The sequence below is a fragment of the Dendrobates tinctorius genome, unplaced genomic scaffold (assembly GCF_039654945.1).
Source record: "Dendrobates tinctorius isolate UK_male_01 unplaced genomic scaffold, ASM3965494v1 ptg000267l, whole genome shotgun sequence".
Classification (NCBI taxonomy): Eukaryota; Metazoa; Chordata; class Amphibia; order Anura; family Dendrobatidae; genus Dendrobates; species Dendrobates tinctorius.
Genome location: NW_027361934.1, coordinates 1,035,364 through 1,059,676, shown reverse-complemented (window position 1 = coordinate 1,059,676; position 24,313 = coordinate 1,035,364). Strand labels below are relative to the sequence as shown.

General features: G+C 43.0%; 1 protein-coding gene across 2 annotated transcripts in view; it reads right to left on the bottom strand.

Moving 5' to 3' along the window:
* The window catches only part of CACNG3 (calcium voltage-gated channel auxiliary subunit gamma 3), a 57,546-nt gene extending 35,358 nt beyond the window's left edge, over positions 1 to 22,188 (bottom strand). The window contains exons 1-2 of one of the 2 annotated variants that reach the window (XM_073559286.1): positions 21,893 to 22,188; positions 20,247 to 21,494 (exon numbers count right to left, since the gene is read on the bottom strand). In XM_073559286.1, the coding sequence (XP_073415387.1) occupies positions 20,247 to 20,457 (211 nt within the window). In that variant the 5' untranslated portion in view covers positions 20,458 to 21,494; positions 21,893 to 22,188. The remainder of the gene's footprint in view (positions 1 to 20,246; positions 21,495 to 21,892) is intronic. The other variant, XM_073559287.1, reaches the window with a different exon arrangement.
* Positions 22,189 to 24,313: the final 2,125 nt, after the last annotated feature.

Genomic DNA, 24,313 nt, shown 5'->3' with positions numbered 1-24,313 from the left:
CGTGTGTGCGGACCGTTCAGATGTTCAAAGTCGGATGTGACCTACAAACCAATATACCATATAATGTATTTATTTTAGATTTTAATTTGTTTATTATGTATATATTGTATTATGTAACCATTTTTTGTGTATATATTTTATTATTTATATATTTTATTTTATTTATTATGTATATATTTTATGATAGATAGATAGATACAGTGGGGGGAAATAAGTATTTGATCCCTTGCTGATTTTGCTTTTTGCCCACTGACAAAGACATGAACAGTCTATAATTTTAAGGGGAGGTTCATTTTAACATTGAGAGATAGAATATCAAAAATAAAATCCAGAAAATCACATTGTATAAATTATATAAATTTATTTGCATAAATAAGGGGCAGTGGGCAAACTTACAAAATCAGCAAAGGATCAAATACTTATTTTCCCCACTGTAGATAGATAGATAATAGATATAGATAATAGATAAATGATAGATAGATGATAGATAATAGATAGATAGATAACAGATAGATAATAGATATAGATAATAGATAATACAGTAGATAGAAGATAGATAATAGATAAATGATAGCTAGATAGATAGATAGATAATAGATAGATAGATGATAGATAATAGATAGATAGATAGATAGATGATAGATAATAGATAGATGATGAATAATAATAGACAGATAGATAGATAGATAACAGATAGATAATAGAAAGATAGATAGAGGATAGATAGATAGATAGATAATAGATAGATAATAGATATAGATAATACAGTAGATAGAAGATAGATAGATAATAGATAAATGATAGATGATAGATAATAGATAGATAGATAATATAGAACTTTACTTTATTTTTCTGTACAGAGAATCTGTTGTATTTCATGCTGATAGTAATATTTCACGTCACCGGTGAGCTCGGGCAGCTCGGCAGCGATCAGGCAGAACTAGGCCGAGGTTAATATGGCAGAAAAAATGCAACACTGGAAAACAAGCAGCCCGACAGTGATGGAGGCGCAGAGGGGGGGAAACAAAAAAAAAGGGAGATGCAGAGTTAGAAGGAGTCGTGCTGTCAGGTCTGGTGATGGCCGCCTCTGGGTGCCCGGTGTAACGCTCTCGTAGGTCACACGCTGGCATGACTGGCACACTTATCACCCATAATAATATGCTTCTATGAGCAGAACATGCGATCAGGAGCTTAAAAGCCTTTGATGTCAGATAAAAGGGGAAATATTTAGCAAATATTGTCCTAAACTGAAATATATGAAGGAGCACAGACCAAAAAGCAATTCCTTCTTAAAAGGGAACAGAACGTTCAACAAACTTTGCATAAATCAATAGTACAAGCAAATATGAGAAACTTTGCAATATATCTTATTAGAAAAATCAGCTTCTTTCTCCACATATGAGCCACTTCTTCCCCTGTCTCGTTAATTCATCATCTTCATCAATGCTAAAAAAAAAAAAAAAAAACCCTGTTAAACTGCATCATTTTCCAAACAAGTTGGAAAGGGGAGGGTGTGGAGATGCCGGGAACAGTGTGAGAAAGCAGGCAGAAAGATTCTGCTGAGCTTTAGAACAAGAGCTGGATTCTCAGCTACACTGCTCAATACTGTTGTATGATGTTTGTTTCTAAGCCAAATTTTTAAAGATTGTGCAAGCACTTTGTGAATTTTGAATAAGATGAAAAATGCTCAATGTCTTGTACCTTTTTTGGCTCTTTTTTTTTTCTTTTAGATCAAATGTGTTCGCCCCCACAATGGCGAACACGTAAAATATGGCGCAAATGAAAAACACCAAAAACTAGCACAAAAAAAGCCACAAATGTATTAATGGATCGGGACTTTTTTTCATTATCCCTTGCCTAGAGTGCTTCCATTTTTGCCTGATATATATATATAATCTCCACGTTGACAGCTGTCCCCGAATCCCATATGGCACCACGGCAGTCAGTTGAGAAGGCGCAGTTCATGGCTGCAAGGCCACGAACTGCGCCTGCGCAAGTGACATACACATCACCGCTATTCCCATGCAGGCGCAGTAACAGCCGCGTCGTTACTACGCATGCGCGGGAATAGCGGTGACGTGTATGTCACTTTCGCAGGCGCAGTTTGTGGCCGCAACGCTGTTACTGTGCCTGCATGGGGAACACCGCACTCCTGATGCGATAGCATCGGGCCTATTTCTAGTAGTTGTGTGAAAAAGTATTTGCCCCCTTCCTGATTTCCTATACTTTTGCATGTTTGTCACACTTATATGTTTCAGATCACCAAACAAATGTAAATATTAGACAAAGATAACACAAGTAACACAAAGTGCAGTTTATAAATGAAGGTATTTATTAGTAAGGAAAAAAGAAAACCAAACCTACAGGACCCTGTGTGAAAAAATAATTGCCCCCCCTTAATACATAACTTAACTGTGGTTTATCACATCTTTGGAAAGCTGAGTTCACATTCTCTAGCCACACACAGGCCTGATTACTGCCACACCTGTTCTCAATCAAGAAATCACTTAAATAGGACCTGCCTGACAAAGTGAAGTAGAGCAAATGATACTCAAAAGCTAGACATCATGCCGCGATTCACAGGAATTCTGGAACAAAGGAGGAGCAAAGTAATTGAGAGCTATCAGTCTTAAAAAGGTTATAAAGCCATTTCTAAAGCTTTGGGACTCCAGTGAACCTCAGAGAGAGCCATTCCACAAATGGAGAGAACATGGAACAGTGGTGACTTTCCCAGGAGTGGTCAGCCGACCAAAATTACCCTAGGAGCGCAGCAACTCATCCAAGAGGTCACAAAAGACCCCACAACAACGTCAGTGTTCATGACTCCACCATAAGAAAGAGACTGACCTTAAAGGCTTGTCTCAGTTTTGTCAGAAAACATCTTGATGATCCCCAAGACTTTTGGGAGAATACTCTGTGGACTGATGAGACAAAAGTTGAACGTTTTGGAAGGTGTATGTCCCATTACATCAGTTGTAGAAGAAATACAGCATTTCAGAAAAGGAACATCATACCAACAGTAAAATATGGTGGTGGTATTGTGATGGTCTGGGGCTGTTTTGCTACTTCAGGACCTGGAGGACTTACTGTGGTAAATGGAACTATGAATTCTGTTGTCTACCAAGAAATCCTGAAGCAGAATTTGCAGCCATCTGTTCCTGACCTTAAGCTGAAGGGTACTTGGGTTATGCAGCAGGACAATGATCCAAAACACAGCTGCAAGTCCACCTCTGAATGGCTTTAAAAAAACCTAAAGACTTTGGACTGGCCTAGTCAAAGAGCTGACCTTAATGCGATTGAGATGCTGTGACTTTAAAAAGACGGTTCATGCTCAGAAACCCTCCGATGTGGCTGAATTACAACTCTATAAGGATGAGTGGTGAAAATTCCTCCAGAGCGGTGTACAAGCTCATTGCCAGTAATCGCAGACACTTGATGGCAGTTGTTGCTGCTAAGGCCGGCCCAACCAGTTATTAGGTTTAGGGGGCAATCAATTTGCCACACAGGGCCCTGTAGGTTTGGATTTCTTTTTCCCTTAATAATAAAGATCTTCATTCACAAACTGCATTTTGTGTTACTTGTGTTATCTTTGTCTAATATTACATGAGAAATAAAGTTTTCATGTGACATAGCCAAGACTCATCCTGATATTCAGGGGAGGGGGGGTTACCTCGCACCCACGTAGCTGTCCTAATAAATATGATCCATTCCTGGCATTGAGCGGCTCACGCGCTCCGCAGCTTCCCGTCTCGCTCCCTGGTGTACACAGAAATTAACAGCAGTCAGTAATAAGATCAACTCAATCTCTTCTTTACTTTCCAATAAACCAATTTCCTAAAACCTGTCTGCTGCGCACTGATATGTGCACTCAGCTAATGGGGGTATTAGTCCGCCACGTCGGCACGTGTTTAGAGGATTGCTTTATGGGTGGCAGAGATTAAAGAAGCTGACTGCAATTTCCTAATATCTCCTTTTACGCACTAACCATTTGCTTCCAAACAAATATCTTCAATATCTGTAAGGAAAATAATCCTTTTTAGTGAGGAAAATCATAAAAACAGCTGTGTGGGAGTGAGCTGCAGTACCAGGCATAGCCACAGCCATATGTATGGCGCTATAATGAAGGCACTGTTGACTTCTTCATTCACAGGAGTAGTGGGAGTCAGGCCACCACCGATCATGTCATTATGGTCAATGCTAATGAGCAGAAACCTCTTTATAGTGTCCTTATAGAAAGGGATTGAGCAGCTACAACTCCCAGTATGCCCTGACCGCCTCCTTTATATAGCATCCGCCAGTCAGGATGATTTTTTTTTTTACAGATTTATCAGATATTCATTTTCTAAAGTTTTAGCTGCTGACATGAAAATCTCACACTTAGAAAACAGTTTGTGGCCGACCTCATCGGAGATCAGTGACCCCACAATACCTGCAGCATGACGGCCTTACAAGCGGCCACAAGGGATGAAAAGGAATATTCCAAAATAATACAAGTTTTTTTTTTTTTTTACATCTCTTTTGTTCTGTTTTGCTTACCTTCTATTTATTGCTCTCTTTCTTTCCCTCTTTCTTTTTATCTCTTCTTTCTCCCCTCTTTTCCTACTCCCTTTCTCTCCTCTCTTTTCTCTCTCTCTCTCACCCTCCTCTCTTCCTCCTTCCTCTGTTGCTCCCTCTTCACTTTCTCTCCCTCTTTCTCTCCATCTCTCTTCTTTCTCTCCCCTCTTTTCCTCCTAGCTTTCTCTCTCCTCACTTACCCTTTTCTTTTTCTGTCCTCTTTCTTTTTTCTTTTTCTTGTTTTCTTCTCTAGTTCACTTTTCCTCAACTCTTTCTTGTTCTCCTCTCTTTTGCTCTCCCTCCTCTCTTTCCTCTTTCTATCTATATTGCCCTTTTTTTTCTCTCTCTCTTTTTCACTCTCTCTCTTCCTCCGCTCTTTTTTCTCTCTCTTGCTTTCTTACTTTCACTCTCTCTTTCTCCCTATATCACCATTCTTTTCTCTATTTCTCTCTCCCTCTCCTCTTTTCCTTGCTCTCTTCTCTTTCCACTTTTCTCCTCTATTTCTCTCTCCATCCCTCACTCTCTATTTCTTCTTTTCTCTACATCTCCTTAGCTTTTGTTTCTCTTTCCCTCATCTTGCATCTCTCGGAGAAATGCAAAGTACTACATCTGGGCAATAAAAATGAAAAAAGCATATACAGAATGGGAGGAATAGGGCTAAGTGACAGCACATGTGAAAAAGACTTGGGTATACTAATAGATCACAGACTGAATATGAGTCAACAGTGTGATGCAGCAGCAAAAAAGGCAAATGCAATTCTAGGATGTATTAACAGAAGCATACAGTCTAGATCACGTGAAGTCATTATTTCCCTCTACTCCTCTTTGGTCAGACCTCATCTGGAATATTGTGTCCAGTTTTGGGCACCACATTTTAAAAAAGACATCAACAAACTGGAGCAAGTTCAGAAAAGAGCGACCAGAATGGTGACCGGTCTGCAAACCCTGTCTTATGAGGAAAGGTTGCAGGATTTGGGAATGTTTAGTTTGCAAAAGAGAAGACTGAGAGGAGACTTAATAGCTGTCTACAAATATCTAAAGGGCTGTCACATTGTAGAAGGATCAACTTTATTCTCATTTGCACAAGGAAAGACTAGAAGCAATGGGATGAAACTGAATGGGAGGAGACACAGATTAGATATTAGAAAAAACTTTTTGACAGTTAGAGTGATCAATGAGTGGAACAGGCTGCCACGAGAAGTGGTGAGTTCTCCTTCAATGGAAGTCTTCATACAGAGGCTGGACAGACATCCGACTGGGATGATTTAGCGAATCCTGCTTTGAGCAGGGGGTTGGACCAGATGGCCCAGGAGGTCCCTTCCAACGCTACGATTCTATGATTCTATGATTCTATCTCTTTCAAATCTATCTGTTGGATTCTAATTGATTCCTATCAGGTTTATGATAACACTGAGCTGCCAGTGTACAGGTACAAGAAGTGTTGTCATGGGGCACCAGACCCAGAAGCTTTTCTCGCAGGTTCAGAGTGGATTTACTGACCAATATGACAACAAGCATATAAGTCGAGGATGACTAAGGCCGGTTTCACATTAGCGCTTTTTAAGCGCACGCACGGCCGGGGGTAGCTCCGCCCCCGAGCCGGCTCTCTGCCCGGCGTGCCCGCCCCTTGCTTGTAGCGCCGCCTCCTAGCGGACAGCGGCGCCTGCGATCGGCGCACCCTATCTTTAGCATAGGGTGCGCAGATCGTGCGCAGGCCGTGCGCTAGTTGCGCTTTGACCTGCGCTGCGCACTTTTGACGGTGCGCCGTGCGCGCCAAAATCCGAAAAGTTCGATTTTGGCGCGCACGGCGCACCGTCAAAAGTGCGCAGCGCAGGTCAAAGCGCAACTAGCGCACGATCTGCGCACCCTATGCTAAAGATAGGGTGCGCCGATCGCAGGCGCCGCTGTCCGCTAGGAGGCGGCGCTACAAGCAAGGGGCGGGCACGCCGGGCAGAGAGCCGGCTCGGGGGCGGAGCTACCCCCGGCCGTGCGTGCGCTTAAAAAGCGCTAATGTGAAACCGGCCTAATAGGCCGCAGTCACACTAAACGTATGAAAAATTGGTCCGAGTCTCCCTGCCGAGGGTCGCAGGAGTGAAATGCGAGTGTCATGCCAGTACTATCCGATTTTACACACCTAGCATCCGATTTACATCCGAATGCACTGCAATTTTAACATAAGCTTTTCATAGAGAAATTCTCTGTCATTTACACAAAATTATCAAAGGAAATATTTGTTAAAACACACACATATATAATAAAAGGACTCATAAAGTCCCACGGATTCCAGTACCACCTTTATGCTGATGACACTCAGATCTACCTCTCTGGCCCAGATGTCAACTCTCTGCTGTCCAGAATCCCGGAGTGTCTATCAGCCATATCCTCCTTCTTCTCCTGTCGCTTCCTCAAGCTCAATGTGGACAAATCTGAGCTCATCATCTTTCCTCTATCTCACAGATCTTCCTTACATGACCTATCTATCGCAATTAATGACGCTTTCCCCAGTACCAGAAGTCCGCTGCCTCGGAGTAACCTTTGACTCTGTCCTGTCCTTCAAACCGCACATCCAAGCTCTCTCCACCTCCTGTCGCCTCCAGCTCAAAAATATCTCCAGAATCCGTCCTTTCCTCAACCCTCAATCTACTAAAATGCTTGTACATGCCCTCATCATCTCCCACCTTGACTACTGCAACATCCTTTTCTGTGGCCTCCCTGCTAACACCCTCGCACCTCTCCAGTCCATCCTTAACTCTGCTGCCCGACTAATTCATCTCTCTCCTCGCTACTCCTCCGCTTCTCCCCTCTGCAAATCTCTTCACTGGCTCCCATTCCCTCAGCGTATCTAGTACAAATTACTAATTCTGACCTACAAGGCCATCTATAACCTGTCTCCCCCATATGTCTCTGAACTAGTCTCCCGATACCTTCCCTCACGTAATCTCCGTTCCTCCCAAGACCTCCTTCTCTCCTCTACACTTATACGCTCCTCGCTTGGTGATGTACGGCTGCTTGCTGTATCTGTGTTTATTTGAACTCACTGTCTCTAATATAACCTAGATCTGCTAAATCCAGAAGTTTTCTTGTCTCGTCAGATTAATTGTCTCCGACTTACAGTCCGATCCTGATGCCCTTTCGCTACGGACTTTACAGCTTGAACACTTGATCGTTTACAACTTTTCCAACTTTCTGTATCTTTTGATCAGACATAAAAGTATCTCACATATCATCAAGCCTTTTCCTGCCAGAGCTGAGCTCGTCCTCGCTCATCTTCACTTCAACATATGGTCGGAGTTTAACGAAACCAATTAGATCTGTTTTTTTTTAATTATTTACAGGAGCGCTCTGGCTGTCTGCCCGGCTCGGCACCTTTAATGAGCAGTATGACTGGGGAACGTGGTTGTACTGGGGTTTGATGGGCTGCGTTATCAGGTCATTACATGACTTCGCACTTGTAGGACCCATGTATGGGGTGGCTTCCTCAGCCGTGGCCTATATTTGTAAGGTGGTCCATGAATTATAGAGATACTGTATGTAGAACAATATGAAAGGATTGTCCTGGCCGAGCGACGACATGGAACATCTCGGCTCACGTACGGATCATCCCTAGATGACGTCTTACCCTGCCCCCTGAGAAGCACAAAACAATAGGCAACGTAGGTAAATTTGCGTAAATGTTCAGAAAAGGTACAGACGAGTTGGTGATCATTGTGTCCCGCAGTCCTGATTATCATCCTTCTCCCCAATTCCGTGGGCCGGAGTTTGCACTGTTGCACGCATGTGGCTGCACAAGGCACAGCCTGCCGCCTCTCCTGTGCCTTACACCTGTTCTGTGGATATGACCAATGATGGTGAGCAGAAGGTGACTTGGCAGGTAGAAAGAGCAGAACTAACAATACGTTGATATAAAAGTACAAGGAATGCACCAGAAAATAATCTGTGTAATGAGTCCTATTCAGAGAGCAGATACGCCGCTGTCATTTTCCACTGTCATTACAGTGTGCAGTCATTTGGCGGCTCCTGCTGTCGGCTATGACTCCAAGACATCATCCTAATAGACTAAAGTCACATCACTCCTGCAAAGAAATGTTATGTCACAATTAGCCATCAGCCGGTATTTGTGTGTGGAAACTGTAGGCATTTTATGCAAGGTGTGGACTCGGCCCATAATGTAACGTAAAGGGCCAATGCCCATAGCAGGTTGTAGCAGCCCTGACACTAACATAACAGTGACATAGGATACGTCATGTATGACGTGTTGGTGGTGCGAGGCCTCGTCAGTCTCCATACAAGCCATTCCTGGTTAGTTACACCTTGTCTCCCTGCGCCTTCCTTTCAGGACTCATACATTTCATAACGTTAAATTATTCTCATTCCTCACATCTTGGAGGTTCAATCTCCTCAGGCTCCCTATGATGTGTTCTGTTATCTTGTTATGCTTCCTGCTGCCTGAGAGAAGGAGAAGAGAGGAAGACTGAAGAGGCAATGTAACCTAGTGCCAAATGGTCTCAGTGTGCATTATCCCTGTACTGTGACATCACTGTGTGTATTATCCCTGTACTGTGACATCACTGTGTGTATTATCCCTGTACTGTGACATCACTGTGTGTATTATCCCTGTACTGTGACATCACTGTGTGTATTATCCCTGTACTGTGACATCACTGTGTGTATTATCCCTGTACTGTGACATCACTGTGTGTATTATCCCTGTACTGTGACATCACTGTGTGTATTATCCCTGTACTGTGACATCACTGTGTGTATTATCCCTGTACTGTGACATCACTGTGTGTATTATCCCTGTACTGTGACATCACTGTGTGTATTATCCCTATACTGTGACATCACTGTGTGTATTATCCCTGTACTGAGACATCACTGTGTGTATTATCCCTGTACTGTGACATCACTGTGTGTATTATCCCTATACTGTGACATCACTGTGTGTATTATCCCTGTACTGTGACATCACTGTGTGTATTATCACTATACTGTGACATCAATGTGTGTATTATCCCTGTACTGTGACATCACTGTGTGTATTATCCCTGTACTGAGACATCACTGTGTGTATTATCCCTGTACTGTGACATCACTGTGTGTATTATCCCTGTACTGAGACATCACTGTGTGTATTATCCCTGTACTGTGACATCACTGTGTATATTATCCCTGTACTGTGACATCACTGTGTGTATTATACCTGTACTGTGACATCACTGTGTGTATTATCCCTGTACTGTGACATCACTGTGTGTATTATCCCTATACTGTGACATCACTGTGTGCATTATCCCTGTACTGAGACATCACTGTGTGTATTATCCCTGTACTGTGACATCACTGTGTGTATTATCCCTGTACTGAGACATCACTGTAAGTATTATCCCTGTACTGTGACATCACTGTGTGTATTATCCCTCTACTGTGACATCACTGTGTGTATTATCCCTCTACTCTGACATCACTGTGTACATTATCCCTGTACTGTGACTTCACTGTGTGTATTATCCCTATACTGTGACATCACTGTGTGCATTATCCCTGTACTGTGACATCACTGTGTGCATTATCCCTGTACTGTGACATCACTGTGTGTATTATCCCTGTACTGTGACATCACTGTGTGTATTATCCCTATACTGTGACATCACTGTGTGTATTATCCCTGTACTGTGACATCACTGTGTGTATTATCCCTATACTGTGACATCACTGTGTGTATTATCCCTGTACTGAGACATCACTGTGTGTATTATCCCTGTACTGTGACATCACTGTGTGTATTATCCCTATACTGTGACATCACTGTGTGTATTATCCCTATACTGTGACATCACTGTGTGTATTATCCCTGTACTGAGACATCACTGTGTGTATTATCCCTGTACTGTGACATCACTGTGTGTATTATCCCTGTACTGAGACATCACTGTGAGTATTATCCCTGTACTGTGACATCACTGTGTGTATTATCCCTCTACTGTGACATCACTGTGTGTATTATCCCTCTACTCTGACCTCACTGTGTACATTATCCCTGTACTGTGACATCCCTGTGTGTATTATCCCTGTACTATGACATCACTGTGTATTATCCCTGTTCTATGACATCACTGTGTGTATTATCCCTGTACTGTGACATCACTGTGTGTATTATCCCTGTACTGTGACATCACTGTGTGTATTATCCCCGAACTGTGACATCACTGTGTGTATTATCCCTGTACTGTGACATCACTGTGTGTACTATCCCTGTACTGTGACATCACTGTGTGTACTATCCCTGTACTGTGACATCACTGTGTGTATTATCCCTGTACTGTGACATCACTGTGTGTATTATCCCTGTACTGTGACATCACTGTGTGTATTATCCCTGTACTGTGACATCACTGTGTGTATTAGCCCTGTACTGTGACACCACTGTGTGTATTATCCCCGAACTGTGACATCACTGTGTGTACTATCCCTGTACTGTGACATCACTGTGTTTTATCCCCGTACTGTGAGAATACTGTGTGTATTATCCCCGTACTGTGACAATACTGTGTGTATTATCCCCGTACTGTGACCTCACTGTGTGTATTATCCCTCTACAGTGGTGAAATCATTGTGTGTATTATCCCTGTACTGTGACATCATTGGGTGTATTATCCCTGTACTGTGACATCATTGGGTGGATTATCCCTGTACTGTGACACCGCTGTGTGTATTAACCCTCCCTGCACTGTGACATCACTGTGTGTATTATCCCTGCAATGTGACATCATTGTGTGTATTATCCCTGTACTGTGACATCGCTGTGTGTGTACTCTCCCTGTACTGTGACATCTGTGTGTACTCTCCCTGTACTGTGACATCACTGTGTGTATTTTCCCTGTACTGTGACATCACTGTGTGTATTATCCCTGTACTTTGACATCACTGTGTGTGTTATCCCTGTACTGTGACATCACTGTGTGTATTTTCCCTGTACTGTGACATCACTGTGTGTATTATCCCTGTACTGTGACATCACTGTGTGTGTTATCCCTGTACTGTGACATCACTGTGTGCATAATCCCTATACTGTGACATCACTGTGTGTAATATCCCTGTACTGTGACATCATTGTGTGTATTATCCCTGTACTGTAACATCACTGTGTGTATTATCCCTGTACTGTGATGTGACATCACTGTGTGTATTCTCTCTGTATAGTGACATCACTGTGTGTATTATCCTTGTACTGTAACATCGTTGTGTGTAATATCCCTGTACTGTGACATCGCTGTGTGTATTATCCCTGTACTGTGACATCGCTGTGTGTATTATCTTTGTACTGTGACATCGCTGTGTGTATTTTCCCTGTACTGTGACAGCACTGTGTGTATTATCCCTGTACTGTGACATCACTGTGTGTATTATCCCTGTTCTGTGACGTCACTGTGTGCATTATCCCTGTACTGTGACATCACTGTGTGTATTATCCCTGTACTGTGACATCACTGTGTGTATTATCCCTGTACTGTGACATCACTGTGTGCATTATCCCTGTACTGTGACATCACTGTGTGTATTATCCCTGTACTGTGACATCACTGTGTGTATTATCCTTGTACTGTGACATCACTGTGTGTATTATCCCTGTACTGTGACATCACTGTGTATTATCCCTGTACTGTGACATCATTGTGTGTATTATCCCTGTACTGTAACATCACTGTGTGTATTGTTCCTGTACTGTGACATCACTGTGTGTATTATCCCTGTACTGTGACATCACTGTGTGTATTATCCCTGTTCTGTGACATCACTGTGTGCATTATCCCTGTACTGTGACATCACTGTGTGTATTATCCCTGTATAGTGACATCACTGTGTGTATTATCCCTGTATAGTGACATCACTGTGTGTATTATCCCTGTATAGTGACATCACTGTGTGTATTATAGAGATTCTGCTCCTTTGCATCGTCCCCATATTACCGCGCCCGCAGCACCACTCTGCACGGTAATAACATACTCAGCGGCTACTCCTCTCTCCCCTCAGGCTGTGATATATTTGATGTGTGTTTTCAAGAATTTTGATCTACCAAATTTTATATTCACCCCCCCCCCCACGCATAGTGAATGCTCAGGGTTCATCCCATTCTCTTTTAATTTCCCTCTTAAGTCAGGAGAACATGACATGTCTTTGATTAAAAATGCAGAAGACAATTCTAGTGTTGAGCATAAAAAAGAAAATCACATTTTGTCCTGCAGAGACGCAGCAAAACCAGCTGAGTTCCGACAGTTCTATTGTGCTATACCCTTCAGGGGGTAGTAGGAGGCTCCTACAATTGGACCTGCTGCCTATGCTTCATACAACCTCCTCCGCCCCTCTTCCAAAATAATAACTATCTCAAAGACAATGAGTTGCCTTCGGTCATTTAGCTGTATAAATCTGAATGCAGTGAGCGCCCCCTAGAGGTGGCTGTATAAATCTGTATGCAGTGAGCGCCCCCTAGTGTTTGCTGTATTAACTTGTATGCAGTGAGCTCCCTCTAGAAGTGGATGTATAAATCTGTATGCAGTGAGCTCCCTCTAGTGGTGGCTGTATAATTTTATATGCAGTGAGCTCCCTCTAGTGGTGGCTGTATAAATCTGTATGTAGTGAGCTCCCTCTAGTGGTGGCTGTATAATTCTATATGCAGTGAGCAGAATGAATTACATAATTATTCAATAATTATAACTAAAAATAAAGATTTATTTATTTATTTTATTTATATGCAGTGAACTCCCTCTAGTAGTGGCTATCTGTATGCAGTGAGCTCCCTCTAGTGGTGGCTGTATAGATCTGTATGCAGTGAGCTCCTTCTTGGGGTGGCTGTATAATTCTATATGCAGTGAGCAGAATGAATTACATAATTATTCAATATATGGTGGTATGCAAGAAAGAAAAATTGTTAAATAGAAATGTCTTTAACTTGATTTACACTTTATTTTCTGATGATTCTTTCCTTTTAAAGGAACAACTTCAGAAAAATAGGTGCAGGGTCTGCTCTGCATGTAGGGGACTCCCTGATAAAAAAAATTATGATAAAAGTTCCAGCTTTCATTAGTTTCCCTATAAAGTGCGTTTCATAAACCCATCATATTCTAATTAAGGAAGGGGTAGTAGGTGTGGTGTGAATGGTGGATCCTGTGTTATCTACTGTATATAGAGGTGTTACCAGTCATTGTACAGGAGGGGGAGGAGGTGAGCTGTGAGATCACCTCTTGTGAACGGTGGATCCTGTGTTATCTGCTGTATATAGAGACATCTGACATTGGTATCTTGTCTGTGATGATAATGAGACAGCTGATAAATCATCACTAAAGAACGCAAAGTTTGAGTCTAGTGGTCAGTGTGAAAATTGCCAAATTTCTGATTTTCTTATTTTTTATAGTGATATGGAAAATTAAATAAAGCTCTATCATTAAAACAAAATACATTTAATTAGAAAAACCCTTGATGTAAGCAGTAGGTGATTTTTCCCTTAGGTGTGTTGTGTATCCGCCTTGTGCCTGGATTATGGCAGGCGGCTCTGAACCCGCTCTCCCGTGTGCTTTGCGGTGACGGCTTCTCATGGAGATTAACAGGTGATTTGCATAAGAAGTGAGAACAGAAGCTGCTCACTGTCTGCACTTCACCTATTACCTCCAGATCTGTCAGCACACCTCCACCATGACACATGGTGTGCGGGGTGCACCATCCCAACCCAGAACCAGTCTGTATGATAATATAAACTGCAACGCAGCAACAAATACACCTCAAACAAGATTTGTATTAATCTCCACGACTCTGCAGATGAAATGAGACTTCGCTGGGATTAGTGCAGTGTAATAACCCAGCTGTCAAGACAGAGATTGGACCTCGCAGCGGCAGATTTGTCCTGCTTTTCTGCACACAGGAACCAGCCGACACGTCAAGAACGGAGCCATGAAATACCCAATATTCCAGGAGACACCCGCCCCAAATATAGGGACTCCATCATATTCTGGGTATGAGCTGCTCAAAAATAAAGCAAATTTATCACATACCCGGGGGTCCGACCACCAGAAACCCTACCAATCACAAGAATGGGGGTCCGACGTCCCCTGTATGATCATGTGCGACCATTCTACCACTATACATGCTGATTTCAGTGGACGTGAAACCTTTCCCTGGGCTGTTTAGCTCACACTGTAGCAAAATGTCAGCTGTGATAAGTATTAGGTCAATCTATTCATTAATGGGGTTAGTACATCCTCTGTGTGATCAGAAAATGACCTATTCTTTTTATCGGATGTTTGTGTTAAAATTTATTTCTATGTTTTAATTCAGCATTTTTTTCCATATCATGAGCCGATCTAAAAATGATAAATAGAAATCTTGTCGTTTTCACACGCCTCTCAGGGGCTTTAACTCTGACTCTATCTTTTGTATTGAAACATCTAATGAGCGGGTGCAAAAGTAACTTTGAAGGGAGGAGGAGGTGAGCTGTGACATCGCTTATTGTGAATGGTGGATCTTGTATTGTATAGTGTGCACAAAGATGTTAACAGTCATTGTACAGGAGGAGGAGGAGGAGAGCTGTGACTTCATATATTGTTACTGGTGGATCCTGTGTTATCTACGGTATATGGAGGTGTTATCAGCCATGGTACAGGAGGAGGAGGTGAGCTGTGACATCTCTTACGGGGTATGTTGTGTTATATCTACTGTATATAGAGGTGTTACCAGTCATTGTACAGGAGAGGGAGGAAGTGAGCTGTGACATCATCTATGGTGAATCCTGTGGGTTTTACTTTATATAGAGGTGCTAACAGTTATTGTATAGGAAGGGGAGAAGGTGAGCTGTGACATCACCTATTGTGAACGGTGGATCCTATGTTATATAGTGAACATAGAGATGTTATCAGTCATTGTACAGGAGGAGGAGGAGGTGAGCTGCGATATCACCTGTTGTGAATGGTGAATCCTGTGTTAACACCCCAGTTTTGTAATACACCAGCAAATAAAACCTAGCGCTATACAGTGACCATATTGCTAATATTACTCATTGATGTTACTATATTTGCTATATGTAACACTTTTGCTTGTATATCTCACATCCACGGCGTCCGCTCCTCTACGCTAAGTCAGGGAGCGCTCCGCTTCCTGCATATATAATGGGGAGACACAATAATAACTTATTACCTTCCTGCAATATATCATTGTAGCAGATGAGTTCAGCTGGTGGGATATGCAAATGTGAAGACTCGCGTTTACATTGTCTCCATATATCTGATTAATCCGCTAATAATTTACATCCTCCGGGGTCATAAATCGCGAAAAACCAACGCTCTCTAGTTATCCGTACCGATGGGAAAGGTTATTTATTTTTTTATTACGGATGTTTACCGTAGTAGACTCTTCCATATCGGGTGATTTTTTTTTTTACTTTTGCTCTTTCATCCTTGTCTGGTACAGGGCCCCTGGATACACAGACAATCTGCCCCAGGGGAAGACATTCACTTTCTAGGTGTGTGAACCTTACCTATAGAAGCCATAGTACATAATTCTGCCACTTTTTTTCTGAAGATCTGCTTCCCATGGCCGAATAAAGGTAAAATTACAATAAATTAAAGGGTATTTCCACTCGCTACCAAATTTCACCGTTTGAATCTACCTAAAATTTTGCTTAACTTAGCCAATATTTGTCTTCACCGATTTCGTACGGATTTCACGCTCTTCCTCGTCACTTTCTACGTTCTGCTCCATCGCTGCTTTCAAACTTCCCTTGGAAGAATTAAGAATTAGTCATCAGTTCTGGCCCCGCCCAGACATGTGACCGAGGAGTTTAGCTCTGATTGGCCGATCAAGCTTCTCTACAGTAACAGGCATCCGGCAGAAAGATATATTCGGCTTCGGACATGAATGGAGGAGAAAAAAAAAAAAAGAAATGGACGGCCCCTTTAAGGGTTTAAATCAATTGGCGTCATCTCAGAATAGTAAACCTTGCGCCAGATCTTAGGCTTTTTGTGTCTGTTTGGTCTTTCAGCTCCGCTCTGCCGTATAATTCATGTGTCACAGCCGTCAATTGTGTTTGTCATTTCTCAGTGATAATATGTACTTATCCGCCTGAAAGCCGCGGCGGACAATATCCATATACCTTCTGGCTTAGTAATAATCCAGAGAACGCAGTAAATAAAATAGTTTTATAAGAAAATATCAATTTACAGTACGTGGAAAAGCGTCTTACTTTCCTATGAATATCCACAATTTTTCTGTTATTTTCTGTACTGTGTTCATACCGGAGTCGCCAAATATCAGGACCCCCTAACATCTAATGGTTTTAAAGATTGCCTCTCGCTCTGGAGGACCTGACTAGTCCTGCGTTACGCAGAGAGCTCATTGATTTCAAAGGCGAGAGTGCAATACTTCATTTCTCCTGCGGGGGCGCTGTAGAGAATTTGCCCGTTTTCTACCAGGTTCCCCCATAGATCACATCTAATAGGTGAAGATCCCAGCAATAGGATGCTCCATGATTAGCTTATCACTAAGAGGGGCTTCTAACAAAAAAAATAACAAAGAGTTCAAAGCAGAGTGCCCCTTTATACAGAAATGCTTGGGGACAACCAACACACCATCCAGTTTTCGTTGTGTTGTCACCCAACTGAGAGCCCCAAATGACAAATATTCCGTTTTTTTCCGGAAACATTAAGAGGCAGACTGTCATTCTAGTTTCTGGTTTAAAGGAGACCTGTCACCAGGTCATGCTTGTCCAGATTTTGTTTATATTTTATTTCCACCGCTCCCCTGAGTATTCAGTTTTTTTTCTTTTTTAAATTAGCCATACGGTTCCCAAGATATGGTTTCTTTTTAGTTGCTGCATATTTTTATGGTCTTTACCAAAGGGGGCGTGTCCTCAGAGACTACTATTAGCCACGCCCCCTTCTTTAAGACCATAAACGTTAACACTAATTTAAAAAGCCCATATCTCAGGAACCATATGGCGGATTTAAAAAAGGAAAAAAACAGAATACTCAGGGAATCAGCAAGAATAAAATAAAAGTAAAAACTAGACAATTTAGATATATTGATACATCCCCTTTAAATCTATTGAACATGTGGTGCTTCAATAAAACACTGTAACAACCTGTTACTAACATCACCGTCTCTGTAAGTATGGTATTAGGGAATTGCATAATTAATAATTTCCTTTATTAATATGTGTAATAATATAGAATTTTCTGTTATGTAATGTTCTATTATATACACATTTTTCCACTCTGGAGGACCCAACACTTTCATGGCACTTAATGAACATTGCGTAATACTTCACTTAACCCTGCGGCGGTGCTGTAGAATTATTGCCCACGGATCGACACAGATGACAGCTGATCTCTGGGTCAGACATAATTCAGTGTGAAAAATATGAATAGGATAGATTTTTTTATACAGCACGGAAGTCATTTTTCAGGGGATTGGTGATGCAGCAATGGATTCAATGTGGGCCGGTGGGCTCTATTTACTCTGCCTGTGTGTAGAAAGTCGTCAGTGGTTGGCGGTTATGAGTATATGCCCCCATAGGGCCGTGCCCAGCTGGCAGCCTATCAGTCTTTAAATGTGTGTTTGACACAGTATCATGCGCTGAAGCATGTGTCTGTCCATCTCCTGTACATTATCCGGCCACTGAGGAGCTCCGTAGCCATGTAAGGACAAGATGCTGTGGGCTAAGAGCTGGAAACAAGGGTATGACGTACCAGGGTGACTTGTAATACCCCTGCCGTCCACTCTAGGGATGGGGCAGACTATCATATACCATATGGACATGATTACATCACTGCGTCATCATTGCTTGATACACTTTACACTTCTGTACATTAAATACTCATGGTAGCTCCGTGGTTATCACTGCCCCCCCTTGAAACACTGGGGTCCTAAATGTTGAGTTCACTGAACCACTAGAACCTGGGGTGAATCAAGATTGATCTAGGCCCCTTGGGCATCAAAGGTAATGGGCCGCTTACCATCCAAAATAAATGGGTTTGGGCAACTAATGTGCATAAGAAGAGCTCGGATTTCTTGCATTTGTCACTGTTGTTGGCCCTTCTGGGCATTGCCCTACTAGCCAACTGTCCAGTCAGGGTTAAAGGGTATTAATGACATAACCCTATACAGGTTATGGCCCCCCGACACATGTTCCCCCCACCAATCAGCCATTTACAGCTCCTTCGGATGTGCACAGATCCAAATCAGCACCTACTTTGCCTCCCTTGCATTTTAAAGGGAAAGATGGCCGCCACAGTCCTCGTAGATCGGACTTTTTACTATTAGGATTTTTTTTGCTTAGTTTTGGATTGTTTTTTTTTCCAGAAGGGATTTGATAGAGGGAGGATGGGGGGCGACCACCTTCTGGAGTGACTTTATCTCCCCGCAGGAGGGTTCCTGTAAATTGCCACTTTTCGACTCCTCCAAAATTAGGGGTGACCTTCAAGCGCAGCGTCGCCTCCTTAGAAAAGAAGGTCGGGTATTAAACGTTTATAATGGTGTGTTGTATATGCGGCGTTGCACGGAGCTCCATTTTATCTCCTATGGAAGGTGAACGGATCTGGAAGTCAAAACATGAGAGATTGGAGAAAGCTTGATTAATCTTCGCAATGAAAAGAAGATTAAATACAGGGGGAATCAGTGACTTAGGCAACGCAAGGAGCTATATTGTCTTCTTAACCCTTCCACGGCTCAAGGAAAAAAAATTTTTTTTTCGAAACCTAGAAGCTCCTCCATGGTGGCAACTATTTATTCCCAATTGATGCCCTTTAAATTTTCTTATTTTTAAGCCTAAATAGAAAGAAAAGCAAAAAAAAAAGCCACAAGAAAACCCAAACCAGAGATTCTTAACCAGAAGCCGCTACAGAAATTATAGTCCGTGCATTACATAACTTTCCATATAACATCTATATGGGATGATAGGGGTTGTAGCCCCATGCAAAAAAAATGCAGCAAACGTGGATATTTTTAATTTCTGTCCATGCTTTTGATATTGAATCCGGGGCGGTAAAAAAGTGGCACCGATGGCGCTCTCCCCATGTGGGGCTGGACGCCGGCTGCGAAGTGGTTAACCCTTTCAAGCTGAGCAGAACTCCATAGCAATGCTCTGTTAGGTGTCTCCCACACAGAAGCTAATATTAGAAAATATCCCACATAGAATCAACATGGAAACAGAACTGATTTTATTGTCAAAGTGATAGTCGAGATCCGAGCCTGGTGGGATGGCGCTGGGGAATGAGGGGAGCACAGTCCTAGTTAGAAGTTGATGGGCGGGAGGGTTCCAGGACATTGAGATGAAGAACTTCTAAGGGATCTTAAAGGTTCAGTAAAATGAGTGGGATTCTTGTGAGTTGTAGGAGCAGTACACTTTTGCAACCCTATGGTTTACATATTCCAACCTGACCTTTTACATCCTACCTAAGATTAGTCAGCCATGGTCTTCGAGATCTACAGACCTCGATGGCAACCGGTGCAAACTACGTACTCTACAAACATATGAGCTCACACTCTGTACTCTATCAGCCTATGTCTGAGCAATGGTGGTGGAACCACCGGGACCATGAAGCTCTAAGAACCTCCAGAGATCTAGCACCAAAGCTTCACCACACCACACAATAATGCAATCACACTGAGTCAATGGTTCAAAGGTGTCAACTATGATGATAATATACCTTCAAGGCAGCAGGTTCTCCATAACCCTGAGTGAGTCATCACCTCTTCATTCTTCTTGCTGGTTTCATTGTCATTGGTGGATTTTGCCTTACAGACCCCTCTCGAATACAGCCAATAATCTGTGCCCACGGCTATGGTCATCAGACTAAAAGCTGCAAAGGCCCCCACAGTGGTAATTAGCATCTGAACACCTCTGTCACACATCCTCATTCTTGGTCATGATAGTTGGGCACCTTGCTTGAGAAGAACCTGGATGAATTAAGCATCTAAGATTGTATAATCCAGACTTGGAGAACTTTTTTTTTTACAACAGACCTTGAGAACCTCAAGTTGGCTCCTTGGACTTGTCCTATGACCCTTTGTCGGGAAGTAATAAGTTAGAGTGTTGTACTTTGTGACTTTCTCCTTGGATTCCGAGCAATGGATGTTGGAAGCTTCCCAGTGTTCAGACTAAAATAGATGCCACATTGATCCCAACTGTAAACATAATTCTTTCTCCGGTGGGATGGGTGCATAGACTATGGTGCTGAAGGGACAAGTCATTTCCAGACTCCGTGGTGCTGAAGAGACAAGTCATTCCCAGACTCTGTGGTGCTGAAGGGACAGTTCATTTCTAGACTCCGTTGTGCTGAAGGGACAGTTCATTTCTAGACTCCGTGGTGCTGAAGGGACAAGTCATTTCCAGACACCGTGGTGCTGAAGGGACAGCTCATTTCCAGACTGTAGTGCTGAAGGGACAGCTCATTTCTAGACTCCATGGTGCTGAAGGGACAGCTCATTTCTAGACTCCATGGTGCTGAAGGGATAACTCATTTCCAGACTCTGTAGTGCTGAAGGGACAGCTCATTTCCAGACTCTGAGATGCTGAAGGGGCAGCTCATGGTTGGGTTCAGTTATCTGCTTCAAGGTGCTGAAGAAAGAGCTGGTAGCTGGGCTCGGTGGTGCTGAAGGGACAGCTCATAGCTCTGCGATCTCCTCCTGAGATGGTGCTGAAGGGAAGGCTCCTAGCTGGGTTCTGTGCTGCTGAAGGAAAGCTCCTTACTTGCTTTTTCATTCAGTCACTGCACAAATGTTCTGTCCACCTTGTCCTTGTGCAAACCCAAATGACGCAAGAAATATTGGTGCATGATGTAAATCCGTAATAGCCCTATAGTAAGTTCGGGAACTGATGCTGAACAGGTTGCTTCTTCGTTCTCTGTAATCTCCTGGCATGTGTGTTGCCTGGGATGAGCAGCTTTACCCTCCAGCTAGTCAGGTTTTTGGAAGAAAAAAAAAAAAAGCATCAGCTACTGAACCTTGTTGCAATTCCAATGCTCAGTATTAACATATTTGCAAATTGTGCATCCCATGGTCTACGAGATTGGGGCTCGTGTAGGTTTTGGGGGTTTCTATGTAAATATAACAGAAGATGGGATCTTCTAGGATGGATTCCTACTCTTGTTGTCTTCTACAAGGCAAAGTTTAAATTCCAGCTCAGGCTTTAGGTTTAGTCTCCGTCCTAAAAGTGTACATTCAGAATGTGGCAAGCTACCTGCAGCAGATCGTCTTTGCTTTCGGGGGTCTCGCCTTGCCTTAGATGGTCTTTCATCCACTTGTTACATAGTTTATAAGGTTGAAAAAAAGACACAAGTCCATCAAGTCCTACCTGTGATCTTCTGGGTTCTCGGCACACTTTGTATCTTCCGTCTTTCTCCGGATCGGATCCTTTTTCTCCTCTGCTCAGTCTCGGTTGCTCCAATCTCTGCTTGCCCTCATTGCTTCCTTCTTCTGCGTCCTTCCATCCAGCCTCACATCTCCTGACCCTGTCTCTTTCTCTCTTTACTCCCCCCCTCTCTCTGATATTTAGTATTACACAGCTCTTCTCCAGATCTGGTATCTCGCCCCTTACAAAGCCACTCAGACTTTCATTATGCAAAAAAAAAACTGAAGTCTACTGATGCAGAGAGAATGAGACCCCGGAGAAGGCACATTTTTAAAGGGACAGTGTCCACGTTTCTGATTGGGAAACGAATCATCTGAGGAGCGGCACACACCCGTCCAGTTTATAATTGCCCACATCTCATTCCGGAGCTGCGCTCGTCTCCTGCGCCGCTGCGAGGGCTGGAAATGTCATTTGTAAAGCATGGCCATGCATCCTGTCAGCACATCTCCAGCTCGCTGCTCTCTGTGCCATTAAATATAAGTAATGGCCAAATGGCAGCCATTATCCCCCCCAAAGTGTGAAAAACAATATGTCATGTGTGCTCCTTTGTCTTGCGGGTAATACCATCTGTGGTGGTCTATACGTTGCAATTTAGTCATTAGAGAAGGACTAAAATCTGCTGATATCCACATAGAATGTGTAATGCTTTACTTCTCCTGTGGGGGAGCTGTAGGGAAATTAAACACTTGCTACCAGGTTGCAGATTAAGATTGATTGCCAGGGTTCCCAGCAGTAAAGTTCCCTGTGATTGTTCTCAGGGGTCTCAGCAGTAGGACAGCTTATTGATCGCCGATTGTCTCGGTGGTGGGCCGAGGATCAGCTTATTGATCATTGATGGTCTCAGCTCACCAGTGGACATCCCTGAGATCAGCCTGCTGATCAGTGAGGATCTTTGCAGCAGAACACCCTAAGATCAACTTTTTGGTTTCTGGGGTTGTGAGGGGAGATCTCCGCAGTGATCCTCCCTGAGAGCAGCTTATCGAGTGCTGATAGTCTCAGCAGAACACCCTGAGCTCAACTTTGGGCCTCAGTAGTGGATCGGCTTATTGATTGCAGGTGGTTTAAATAGTGGATCTATTTGTGATCAGCATATTGATTGATGGTGGTTTGAACAGTAGATCTACTTGTGATCAGCATATTAATTGATGGTGGTTTGACCAGTAGATCTACTTGTGATCAGCGTATTGATCACTGAGGATCTCAGCAGCAGAACTCCCTGAAATCAGTGTATTTAATAGTCAGGCTCTCAGTAGTGGATCTCCCTGTGATCAGCCTATTGAATGCTGTGGATCTCACAGGCATAGCACTCAAGATGTCATTTTGATTGCTAAGGGGTCTTAGCACTGATCCTCCCTGAGGGTCTCAGTAGTGGACCTTTGTGAGGATCAGCTGATTGCTGGTGGTTTCAGTAGTGGATCTCCTCATGATCAGCTTATTGATTGCTGGTGGTTTCAGTACTGGATCTCCTCGTGATCAGCTTATTGGTTGCTGGTGGTTTCAGTAGTGGATCTACTTGTGCTCAGTGTATTGATTACTGGTGGCACAGTAGTGGATCTCGTGATCAGCTTATTGATTGCTGGCGGTTTCAGTAGTGGATCTCCTTATGATCAGCTTATTGATTGCTGGTGGTTTCAGTAGTGGATCTCCCCATGATCAGCTTATTGATTGCTGGTGGTTTCAGTAGTGGATCTACTTGTGCTCAGTGTATTGATTGCTGGTGGTTTCAGTAGTGGATCTCCCCATGATCAGCTTATTGATTGCTGGTTGTTTCAGTAGTGGATCTCCCCAAGATCAGCTTATTGATTGCTGGTGGTTTCAGTAGTGGATCTACTTGTGCTCAGTGTATTGATTGCTGGTGGTTTCAGTAGTGGATCTCCCCATGATCAGCTTATTGATTGCTGGTTGTTTCAGTAGTGGATCTCCCCAAGATCAGCTTATTGATTGCTGGTGGTTTCAGTAGTGGATCTACTTGTGCTCAGTGTATTGATTGCTGGTGGTTTCAGTAGTGGATCAACTAATGATCAGCTTATTGATTACTGGTGGTCTCTAGTGGATCTCCTTGTGATCAGCTTATTGATTACTGGTGGTTTCAGTAGTGGATCTACTTGTGCTCAGTGTATTGATTACTGGTGGTCTCAGTAGTGGATCTCCTCGTGATCCGCTTATTGACTGCTGGTGGTTTCGGTAGTGGATCACTATTCTCTACTTCTTGCCTTCTCCCAGGACCTGGTATCACCGCCTCATCCCCCGCAGTATGGACCCTTGGTTTTTCTTTCTAGTCTTTCTCCGCACCATACAATCCTTACAATCTGCCGCTCGTTTTTATCTCTTCCATCGTCTTAGTTCTCGATCTGCTCTGATTTC